The following is a 13,011-nucleotide window of genomic DNA, read 5'->3' as shown; positions in this document are numbered from 1 at the left end:
CTGAATATGGTCTGTAAGCAAACTGATGAACAAATCAAAAGTGGCTGTCTTGTGCAAATGTGAAGTGTTTATGGTGTGATTAGCACACTGCCAGATAGCATTTCAAGAGAGGGCCTCATGTATGAAGTATTTTTGTAAGTATAAATACCCATGGATGTCAAGAAATATTTAACGAAGACGTTTCTTGGGTCACGATAGAGGTTTTGGGCAGTTAGCCACTATATCATTCCAGTGTGATCACACTCCCTGATACTGTTATCCGTGACTGGTCTCAGGTAACGAAAACAATATCTAAGAAACCTGATCTAAACTCTCAATTAGCGTTCTTGTGATCGTCTGGAGAGGTTAATTCAAAGGGTTAAACCACAATCTTACCTTCGCTATCAATTTATCAAGTATTTCAAACAACAATGGAGACAACTCGCACCAAATGCTTATGGCTGTTGGAACCTATATGAGCATGCCTTGCAGATTAAGAACAATACATGTTATTAAGACAGTGATTACTAAAGCATCTGTATAAATGCATTTCAAGTTACTTTTGAAAGGACAGTGTAAGTGAAGAAAATGGAAAAAATAGAAAATGTGCACAAGCATTCACTTTATTATACGTTATATTGTTGCACACACATCATATGTACAAAAAGTACCTATGGGTTAAAAGAAAAAATACATATATATATATATATATACGCACACACATAACTAATGACGCTTCTACGAAATGGAATGATTTTTTGTTTGTGGCTTATTTTCGTAAACAAGTTCAACAGTGAAAATTAAGCATACCTTGTTTGTATTATACAATATAATATGTCCATTTAGCCTAATTGTTTAAATCTGGGGCTAAACTGACCTAAAGCTATTTGCGCTGGAGTAAACTGGAGACGAATTTTGCCATTAATGTTCACGACACTTAAGGGTTAAAATGAAGCCAGAGAAATAAAATGTTATTTCACATATATAGATCTATCATTCAAAACATTTTTATGTTTATTTTCATTCATTAAATAAGATTTTCACGGAATTAGCTCAAAGGAAAAAGAAAATATAAAGCTAATTATATCAAGTTTATAAAGATTCGTCATTCCAACATGCTTTATAATAATAATTAAAAAATGAGGCAAACAAAATTAAATGAATAACATGATGCAGAAGTCACCCAATTTAAAACCTTTGTGATATAACGTATACCGAAATAACACTTGTACCATGTAACAAGCTAAAAGTATTTCGATATGTACCAAACGACTCGTATATTTATTTCAATTAATATAAAAAAGGCAGAATTATAAAGCAACACTTACCATATCGCTACATTATATAATGTGACAGGTGCCAAATATTATATAATACGATCAACAAGCTTGCAGTTACTTGTTGTTACTGACATCAATATGAAAACAGTTAAGTGATGTATCGGACAACATGATGTAACACTGCAGAGATCAAGCTGAGAGTGTTATGTCATGTAATATTGTCAAATTGACAGTTATATGCGTAACAGACGCAAAGCTGACATAGCTAAGTGATGTAAAGAGATACAAAGCTGACGTAATTACGTAATTAGCAGAAACTACTGAGACTATTATGATGACTTTACGTAACAGAAACAAAGTTATTTAGTGTAGTAGAAACGAAAACTGAGGAAACTATATTTCACAACAAACATCGGATTTATTTCTCGAAAGACATGCCTTAATAGGGTACATTAGATTAAACTCCATTTTAATTTTACAGATAATGGAACTTTAGAGAATAGTTGGCTGTCACCATAGTAACCCTATGTTTATCATTTACATTATCTATGTCTTCAGACCTCTTAACCCATGAAGCATTTTTTTTCACAATGAGTTGAGCAATTACAAGTGTTTTCTGTGTGTTTTAACATTAGATTATTCGTTTCAGTTGTACTATATGTGCTCCTAGCAATAATTATTACCTGTTCTTGTTCTGTGAACATTATTAAGTTTATTAAGTGACGGACGGCAAGCAAACACAGAATTCTTCTCTTTCACACGTGACTCTGTAGCAACTAGGATCATGCAACATGTACTATATAAAACTTAACTGAACTAAAAGATGACACCAAGATGTATTTGTCTGTGAAATGAACATTTGTGACTCTAGTAAGAGTGTAGCCTAAATATCTCTAATTAATACCGACGTACATAGCTCTTAAGTGCTAGTAGTTGTTATCTTGTACAATGACAGGTGCTCATATGGTATCGAACACCATTACAAATCATCCAAACAGCTAGAATGAAAAATTCAAAGCTTTATCACAACCTAATCTATACAGGTTCAGCGTAGCACAAAGATATTAAGATTAACAGTAGTATTGAAGTATCAATGACCTTAAGGTCATTTTATTTGTAATCTATAACAAGAATAAGCTAGCTTAATTTTACTGATAAAAACGTTGGTTTTAAGGAATTTTATAGACAATCTGTAAAGAACACTTCATTTTTACTCTCAGATTACTGATTACAGAAAGGTATTTTTCAACAGTTAAAGCCATTTCAATTCTTCATTAAAAAAGTCTGAATTTCAATTACCGAATTTATAAACAATATTAACAAGATACCTATTCTATCATTTGATTTGATTCATCTCATAGCGTATTTATTTACATTATGTTTTTTACTTAAAGATTCATATATTGAACAAAATTATTCTAAGACATTACAATAAGTTGTTAGTGCCAGTTGCCAATAGCAACAACTGAGACACCTATTAGGATAAGTTGAAGGAGTACTTAAGTACTCTTTTTTTATCCAAAAATCTTCATTACATAATCACATGTTATACTATATAAACCGTAATATATTTACTTATTAAATTATATTAACATAATAAATACACTTCTTTTGGTAATTCATTACATATATGATTTATGCATTAGGCACTGTTTCTACATTTTTTTTCACAAAAACAAAAGAGCACGCTTTCCTTTAATTTGGGATAACCACCGAGAATTAGGTTATAAAGAGAAATAGTAAAAAGGATAAACGTACAAACATCACAGGTTCTGATCACAAGGACCATAAATCCATTAAGCACAACTTTCATTGTGGTCTGACATATTTAACAACGTAAAAAAATTTGTTCGTTCTTAAGCTTGTTTTGTTCTTCCAGTTTGCGTAATGCAATTATTGACACTCAAGAGAGATGCAATAAGTTAAGCGTGAATGAAATCTAACACATAAGAAAAGTAAAATAATTAATTAAAGTAAACGTGAGTATATGAATCTAAAAAAATCAGATATAATTAATTGATAAGAATAAATGAGAAATGTATCCAAATATACACTAAAGCAAATAATCTAACGCATTTTGTTAAGACTGTGAAATTAGAATCAGATATATTAAGAGAATAAAGAGCATATGAAAAAAAAACAAAAAGAAAATGGAACTCAGATAAAAACAAATCTTTAAACAAATGTAAGTATTAAGCAAAGAACACGACTGAAGAATGCTATCATCTCCTGAAAGAATGCTATCATCTCCTGAAAGAAAAATGAAGAAAATGAGCAAGATTTTTTTGAGGAGAATTTATCAAATAATGACCGACATAGAACAACTGTTAAGAAATGAAAAAAACTGTTCGAAAAATACTCTAAAAATATAGGTTTCTAATTAGCGTTTTAGATGGAAAGCATTTAATAAAGATTGTTTGGAAGATGTAATGTTCTATTAAAAGGCGAGATTTTCTGTTCAGTTTTCAGAAGAAAAAAAAGTGGTATGTAGGAAGATGTAAAAAACCAAGAAGTAAAAGTTAAGGAGAAACAAGGGGAATGATTTGAAGAAAAAATGAGACATGGGGTACAGAGGGCAAATAATGTTAGAAAGTCTATAACAATATAAACAAAGTAACAAAAAACTATATAGTATGCAGCAGTTTAAAGAGCAAAATAAAGACATATGATAAAGAAAGAAGAAATCCGAAAATGACAAGAGAAACAAAGAAAGAAAATAAGATCTTCCTAAAAAGAGAAAAGAATAGGAAGTGTAATAAGACGAAACATGGAAGACAAACAGAATAGTAACAGAAGAAAAACACCAAAAAAATAAAATAAAATATAAAGAAGAGAAAAATTTCATCGCTTCAAGACGATAAAATCTCTACAGAAATAACAGCATCATTTCACACTAATTTTAATTAACAGCATGACACATCGAGTTTATGATAGCTATGATTGTCTGATTAGCTTTGGAACTTTATATCATATTAGTGGGATCCATCAAACTAACTGTTGTGGTTCTGCTTTTTTTTTGTTAGAAAAGCTTAGAACTACGGTATCTCTTTGTCATTTTTAAAGAAATGCTCAAAATAAACTACAACTATAATACATTTATATATATATATATTAATTTTTAACACGCCCATCTAAGACTGTGCTAACACATTTTGATTTCACAAACTCACCAAGAGACACCTATATCAGTGGTAATAAATTACATTTTGGAAGAAAATATATTGACTTTTCTCTCAGATTATAAACAATATATCGTAACTAATCAACAAATCTGTCTTTGTTAATTATTTTCCTCGTGTCATTCTTCATTGCAATCCCAACCACCATTCACAAACACCACAGAGGTGGGTTAACTTTAAGTAATCATTCGAGTAAACGCATTATTTTGTTGCTTCTGTTAGTTATTTAGCTTTTCCAGAGTTTAATGGGAGTAGAAAAACATAGACATTTAATAGGTAAACGTTTTTTTTTGGTGCTGAATATTCAGACATCATTCAAGACTTTTATTTGGGCAGAAGACCTGGTTCTACTTGGTTACTTTGAAACATTGTATTCTGTAATGTCCTCTTCCACTTTTCTATTGTGTCTTTTAGCTTGGACAACCATGTAGCCTACGAAAGAGGAAAACAAATTATGAATAATCACGTTCTGGTTGAACTCAATAAAACAAGCGATGTCTGGTATACTTGGTAAAGTCATAGAATTAAGCCACTAACTCTTTTCAACTAAAGAGTTGAGTTAAGACTAAATATTTATCGTATAAATATAACATTTTTGACACATATTTTATCACATATTTATTCTTTGGAGTTCGTTTATGGATAATTCGTGAAACAAAAACCTTTTTCTGTAACCTCTCTGAAATTTTACCAGTCTGAAAACCTATAATCTGTATCGTAAAAATAAATCTTGAAAAATGAACATACTTTACCTTTATTAGGTTACAATACTGACTTTCTGTTTAACAGCATGCAATCCTTTATCGTTTATTATAAAAGTAAGTACAGAACACATTATATGTTTAATAATAAAATCACAGTTTAATTGTTCAAATGTGTATACACCTTGCTAAAAATGAATACATTATTTCTTTGTTCTTTATTAAAAGTTTCGCCACACACATAAAATGTATCAGCGATATACACTTTTCTTACGTTATGCATCGTAGGTAAAAATAACGAATCCTAAATGCTTAAAGAACAATAAAAACATATCACTATATTTTGAAAATGAGCTAAATTAAAATCATCCACACTTTAAAAACAGCAACGGTTTGTTTATATGGAATAAAAATTACTGTGTTCATTATCAGCGTGTTTACGAGGAATAAAAATATCACTATTCAACATTGACTTGATTGTAAGCCACTAGTGTAATCTTTTAGAAGCTTAATTTATTATTTTAAAATAATATTAAAACGTTTTTATTTAAAAATTATTCTTCTAATTTAAATCTACATTTCACTGTATTTAAAAGTTGCCATCTTATACAGTGCATCACTTAGACAAATAAATAATGTTTTAAAAGTAATTAAACAATCCAGAAAATTTTGAATTTGTACTTTACAGAAACCAGACTTTCTTCAAACAATATAAAATTATAAAAAATCATGAAGTACTATTATAGCCTTGAGGCCTTTGCCAAGTTTCTTTTTATCTGTTATGACCCAGATTTCTCTGAACTTCACAAATTTTGGGGGTTTGAATATTCTTCTGTAATTTACTATACGCGTTGAAGTCCAGAAAGTCCTTTCGCCGAAGGTTTAGTAACCTTAGTTATTTTTTAAAGGTTTTTGTTATGTGTATTGTCACTTTAAGTCACTTTACTTACATACACATTGTCCTTGAGTTTTTATTTCCCTCTAACCTAAGCATCTTGTAACCTTTGCCATCCCAAACTCATTTCAATTCATTTTATACTATTAGATTTTTTCTTAATATTTATTCGTATATTTGCTCGAATACCCCAGCATCACTTTCACTCCTGCCCCTTTACCCTAATCCTCTTATCTTATATTTTGTAAATATTAACATTACTTTAAATCTTCTCCATTACACAAGTAAATGCCTTAGTTTTCTTAAACAAAATACCCTTCCTTTTATAGTCTTAACCGTTACATTTTATATTTCACCAATGGTACAGTTGTGAGTTTGCGAACTTACAACATTAAATTCCAAGGTTCGGTTCCCTGGAATAGACACAGTAAATAGACCAATCTGGCTTTGTAATAAAACAAAGAAACAAAAATCTTATCATTGAACTAAGAATCACTGATTTAGAACTTAAAATATTTATTATACCAATCGCTAGTTAATTTCAATCGAAGTTTGCTTATAATTGGCAAAGAAATGAGCACCAGTCTTATTATACGAAAAGATTTTGCTCTTGCACGATGTATAGTATTTATTGACCATTTTCAAAAAAGAAATTACGTACTTTCATTACAAAGGTTATGATATAAAAATTGAAATGCTTCTATATATAAAGTAAATTTACTATTTGACAAAAGCAAGTTTTAAAGTTTTTATCCTTAGCTATTGAGAGCATTCCAATGATACCATTACAAATCAACTGAAAATTATGTTATGATTTTAGTTCAGATCCTGAACACTTGGGATTTTCATCTTCAGCACTTTTCCTACAAGCTTCTACTAATCCTTCACGATGTGCTGGCTTCCTGCCAATAGCATCCAACAGAAAACAATTCGTTATAAATGTATAAACTTTACTGATTTTTTTAAATTCGAAATTGCAGTAGAGGAAAATTTTATTTCCGTGTTTTCTTCTGACAATTATCTTTATGAAACTTTCCTGTATTAATGCATAATTTATTAAGATACAAAACTCATGTCAACAGAAGGTTTGTTGGTTAGTTTACAACTGCTCTGTATTCTAAATTATGGATACTCAAAGGAATTTATAGTTTGTTGTCTTTTTACTTGTGGTCATACATTTTTATTTAATAAAACATTATAAATCATACTATGCAACATCGGATTGTTTATATGGAATAAAAAGTCACTGCTCACTATCTCTGTATGTACGTAGAATAAAAAGGTCACAGTTCACTATCAGCGTGTTTACGTAGAATAAAGAAGTCGCTATACAACATCTGATTGTTTATATGGAATAAAATGTCACTCTTGATAACTATTAACCCACTTATAATTTACGTTTTACTATAAATTTAACATTGTTTTTGTTGTTGTTTTATTTCCCTAAGCATCTTGTAACCTTTGCCATCCCAAACATTCATAGACAGCTACAGTGACATAACACAAACTCATCGTTCATACTTGTAAATATAAAGCAATTTTGTGTGTGTAGCTTATGGAAACAAAGATAATACATCATCAGAACAGAAGATAAAGAAAGAGATACATGAAACTAACTGGGCTCAAAGTATGAATAAAAGAAACACATATTGCTTTAAATTAACATATTTAACACTAATGGTTTTCTATAAGAGTAAAACTACAGAATAAATAGATCATGAATAAGGTCGTGTGAGACATTAAGATTATGTACAAGCCGTGAAGGACTAAGACGATAAGAAGTCAGTAAAAATAGTCATACTATACGAGGGCTGTGAAGGAATAAGGCGATATAAAGTCAGTAAAATTAGTCATACTATACGAGGGCTGTAAAGGACTAAGGCGATATAATGTCAGTAAAATAAGTCAGACTAGACGAGGGCTGTGAAGAGAGTCAGGATCATGTTACATAAAAGAAGTGAAGTTTCATTAGGTCAGTGCAAGGAATCAAGTTATGTGAAACCAATGAACAAAATAATGCTAAATATAGGATGCATAAGGAAGTAAGATAGGTAAGGGCAGTAAAACTGCATTAAAGCAATGAAAAGTGAGGATTACATTAATATAATGAAACTAAAAAGGTAAGTTTTAAATTAACCAAATATTTGTATAAAGGTAGCAGATGTAACGTAACAACATAAGGGATTTCTACTCTCAGAAGAGTAAGAAACTATTCATTGTGGTAAATATATATAACAGTAGAGATAGATATGTGAGAAATACGTTTCTGAAACCTTATACAACGTGAGATAACATAGCTCCACATTGCGAGTGTGTCAAAAAGATTTTGTTGTCTTACCTTCACGGTTTCATTGGAACTCTGGAAAGTATATACTGCCACAACTTGTTGGAACCGGTTTAACAGGACAAGAACGAAGGCATGCTTTAGATTGTTCTCTACAAATAAGCCGAGAAAAGGAAGGCATATCTCATAAATGTGTTTGATTCATTATGACGCACGTACTTATAAAAGATAATAATTTAAAAATAACACTTTCCAAAATCGAAGCTTTCATTAAAAATAAATAAAAACAAGGGGACATATGAATGAAAACATACGAAGTTTCTACACTAACTGGACACTATATAAGGACTTTCACTCCCTTAATACATACATTCATAGAACGTTTCACTTATTTGCATAACAGTTTAATCATGTGAAATGTCAAGTAATTGTAAAAGAAAGGGCTTTATTATCTGATATTTAGTTGCATTATGGTATATTTATCTTCATGTAGGAGCAACTTTATCAAAATCGTACGTGTGTTTCAGAGTATTTCAAATCCATTCTTCAGGCTCTGTATATCTTACAATTTGTATGTAATGTCTTCCATCAAAAACAGTGTGGTAACTTATTGGATGAAACTATCAGTAGGCTTGTTATTTGCAATATACGTTGCATGGTTTTATTTTCATTAAGCGAATTCTTCAGAAATTTGCAGGATTTTACTTTCTCCATCTGTATCATGTGAAGGATGTCCAGTCCGAAAATCGCCTAATCCCACATTCCAAGAGCGAGATACTGTTGGAATTGTGTGTAAATTGTGAGAAGTGAAAGGTGTTGTAATGAGCTGTGTTTGACATTATCTCTTCATAGACACAGAAGTAATCATATGAAAAAGTAAAGTAACATGACCCAAAACTAATGCTATATTGATAGTTCCAGTCACCTTCATTGACCAGACCAATGACCAAGCTTCGTTCATTAATGAACACGTAGACGTCATTTCGCCACCGTAATCCTCTAATGACACCTAGAACCAACTGCGGAAATAGACTACAATTTAACAAGAAACCTTTCAAACATTCTTAGGCATGGCATGGCCAGATGGTTGGGGTGCTACACTCATAATCGGAAAGTTACAGATTCGAATCCCGTCAAACCGAACATGCTCGCCTTTTCAGCCGTAGGGACATTATAATGTGACGATTAATCCCTTTATTCGTTGGTAAAAGAACAGCCCAAGAGTTAGATGTGGGTGATGATGACTAGCTGCCTTCCCTCTAGTCTTACGCTGTTAAATTAGGGACATCTAGTGCAGATTGATGTTGTTGTTGTTTTGAATTAAGCATCAAGCTACACAATGGGCTATCTGTGCTCTGCCCACCACGGGTATCGAAACCCGGATTTTAGCGTGTAAGTCCGCAGACATACCGCTGAAGCACTGGGGGGGCTCTAGTGCAGATAGCTCTCGTATAGCTTTGTGCAAAATTTCAAAAATTAACAAACAAATTCAACATTCTTTATAATTTATAACAGGCAAATTTCAGAGTATTAGGACAGTGACAAGTGGCTCAATCAATTATTAGGTGAGATCCTAATAGTGACCAATTAGTGCATATTTTTTCCAATAATATAAATTCGATTAAAATAAATTAATAAAATTATTAAATTGATTTAATAGATTTGAGCTTCTTCACTTACGAGCGCCATCTTGGGGGCTGACGTCATGAATAAAGAACCTATCAAGTGATAATGGCTGCTTGTATACAACATACTTGAAGCCACTCTCCTGTGACGAGGAACCTCTACTAGAAGAACTGGCCCAGTTCTCTGTTATTGACGATTTCTGTAACGGAAAAACAAAAACATACTTAACATAATTATAACGTTGACACCAAGGCCGTTGATATTTTGTTTTTCGTAGGCTTTAGTATGAGAGATATTATGCAGTTAAGTTACTTATACAAGTAGGAATTCAAGAAATGTTAGTTTTGAACAGAACAAAGATACATCCTTATGGAAAAACAGCACACACAAACTTATGAAATATAATTTAACTTTAGGCCTGAACAACACTTGAAGTGACTTTAGGCATGTTACGTATAAGAGAAAACATAAAAGAATAAGCTTTTATACTAGGCGGTATTTGAAACACAACATATCCTGTTTTCGTAAGCCTTTGAGCTTTAGTTTTGTCATAGTTGTAAATATTAAAAATAACTGACTACAAATTATATATAAATATATCTGAAGGCATTGTAAATTTTGATCAAGCTTTTATTAAGGTGTTGTGGGCGTACCCTATATAATAAGATATTTCTAACTCATCTTCAAGGTGATGCTCTTTGGATATCTTAATATTATGCACGTACACACAGATGAGATAAGTTCAACTAACTAGTATGTGATAATTTCAAGAATTGTACCGACAGTTGCTAACCCTTCATGTGTAAATCAACTGCCTTACGGGAGGTAGTAAAGAGTCACTGATGTTACCAATAGCTTTCTGGCTATAACTGTTTTCTATTTGTATCTTTGTTACATAATACAATACTTTGTTTTCAAGCAGTCTTGTTAACTATAAATATTGATGAACGTCTTTCAAGTTTTTCTCTTTTGCTTTACTAGCGCAAAGGGAATCAATATACTGCGAGTAGAGTTATGATGGATTTGATAAAGGGGTATTTTTAACAAGCATACCAACTTCTTCTTTCAGTTTTACGTGTGCATTGCCTGACACATACATTAGTACGCTATTGCTTTGACTTCTGTCATCTATCTTAAAACCAACATTTTATGTAATACTGCTTGTGAGTTATTTGCACATGTTGTGTTGATAGTAATGACTGTTTGTACTTCACTGGTTTTTGCAATCAACAAAGGAGCTTGATTTATGGCTTACCAGCTCCATTATTGAGCTTCTGGTAAGAAATTTGAATGTCTTACGCAAAATGATTTTGCCTTCTACGAAATGATAAATTTCTAACCAGCCTTCTCATTATCTGTGGATAACACTTTTCTGTATCTACGACGACAGATGGGTATCTCATGGTCTTCAAGTAGGTGCTAACATGCTCGTTCTACATTTCTGTATCTACATTTTTTATTGAGATTAATTCGTGGATATCCAGTGATGCTAGATATTTATTCGAAAGAGGAGCACATAGATCTCGTGGTGACCAGTTATCTTTGTGCGGCTTGTATAGTACCTGTATAACCATGACTGTCTCCAGGGATGCCTTTTAGTCTAAGAGACCATCATGTAGATGAAATGTCGTAAGTAAAAAAAAGTAGTAGCATCATGATGGAATACTTGGTCTTTATACTGCAAGGCTATGGTGGTAAAGTGTCCCTGTAAGTGATACTGGTGTTCTGTAATGGTGTTGGGTGTTTGTGAGTTGTAAAGTGCCTTGGTGATAGTAACTGGAATACATCCTTTGACCACTATGAAACGTTTTTTTATAGTTGCTGTATTAATAATTTGTGTACAAATCATATTGACACAAACAGGGCAAAATAAAACTAGCGAGTGTAACGTTTCTGAAAAGCTGTTGTTTTGTTGTTGTTTTGAATTAAGCACAAAGCTACACAATGAGCTACCTGTGCTCTGCCCTCCACGGGTATCCAAACCCGGTTTTTAGCGTTGTAAGTCCACAGATATACCGCTGAGCCACTGGGGGGCTTTTGAAAAGCATGTGTGTGTGTGTTAAAGGCAAGGCTACATTCGGCTATCTGTTGTGTCCACCAAGGGGAATCAAACCCCTGATTTTACATTTGTAAAGAATAAACAGATGACGTTTTTAGTTGTGTTGCAAATTTTAGTGTATTCATACCTTTAGTAGCTCTGATATGTTAGTATTAGTTCAGCTGGCAAAATTGAATTGTCTGTGAAAATTACTTTTAGAAACTTCATGGGTCCTGTATGGCCAGGGGGTTAACGCACTTGTAATCTGAGAGTTGCGGTTTCGAAACCCCGTCGCACCAAACCTAATTGCTCTTTCAGCCGTGGGTGCGTTATAATGTGACGATTAATAACACTATACGTTGTTAAAAGAGTATCCCAAGAGTTGGCGGGGGTGATAGTGACTAGCTGACTTCCCTCTAGTCTTAGACTGCTAAATTAGAGTCGGCTAGCGCAGATAGTCTTCATGTAGCTTAGCGTGAAATTTCAAACTAACCAAACAAAGACTTCATTGTTTCTTCCATAAAAATGTCAGTGCCAGCAAATAACGATTATGGTTTGCACCGATCATCTGTTATTGAGTGTTCATATCATGGCTGTGGCTTCCGGAGGATTAATAACCACTTCCATGTCATTGTACTATTCTCTCATTTGACCGAGGAAATTGCTGTGTTTCATTTGCCACCCCAGTGGTACAGTGGTATGTCTGCGGATGTATACCACTAGAATCCTGGTTTGGATACTCGTGGTGGGCAAAACACAAATAGCCCATTGTGTAGATTTGTGCTTAACGCAAAACAAACAAAACATTTTATTTTCGATTTCAAATTTGATAGAGACTTTGATGAACAATAGAATGTAGTCAGCAAAGATGATCACATGGAATATAGTTAGGTGAGCTCGATCCAATTTTGAAGAGAACTGATGGCACTGTTGATCTTTAAGGTAAACCAATTCTGCTGGTGGTCCAATCTGACTGCCAGCTTCTTTGCTTCACGGTACATCTTCTAGTAGCTAGTGTAGCTATGACTC

At 32.5% G+C, this 13,011-nt stretch overlaps 1 protein-coding gene across 3 annotated transcripts in view; it reads right to left on the bottom strand.

The window, feature by feature from the left end:
* Window positions 1–1,657: 1,657 nt before the first annotated feature.
* LOC143250597 (pleckstrin homology domain-containing family G member 7-like) overlaps window positions 1,658–13,011 on the bottom strand; it is a 187,858-nt gene continuing 176,504 nt past the window's right edge. For all 3 annotated transcript variants that reach the window (XM_076501402.1, XM_076501404.1, XM_076501403.1), the window contains 3 exons: window positions 9,999–10,143; window positions 8,373–8,470; window positions 1,658–4,870 (listed from right to left, as the gene is read on the bottom strand). In XM_076501402.1, coding sequence (XP_076357517.1) covers window positions 4,763–4,870; window positions 8,373–8,470; window positions 9,999–10,143 — 351 coding nt within the window. In that variant the 3' untranslated portion in view covers window positions 1,658–4,762. The remainder of the gene's footprint in view (window positions 4,871–8,372; window positions 8,471–9,998; window positions 10,144–13,011) is intronic.

The sequence above is a fragment of the Tachypleus tridentatus genome, chromosome 5 (genome assembly GCF_004210375.1).
Source record: "Tachypleus tridentatus isolate NWPU-2018 chromosome 5, ASM421037v1, whole genome shotgun sequence".
NCBI lineage: Eukaryota > Metazoa > Arthropoda > Merostomata > Xiphosura > Limulidae > Tachypleus > Tachypleus tridentatus.
This window is presented reverse-complemented; position numbering and strand designations above follow the sequence as displayed.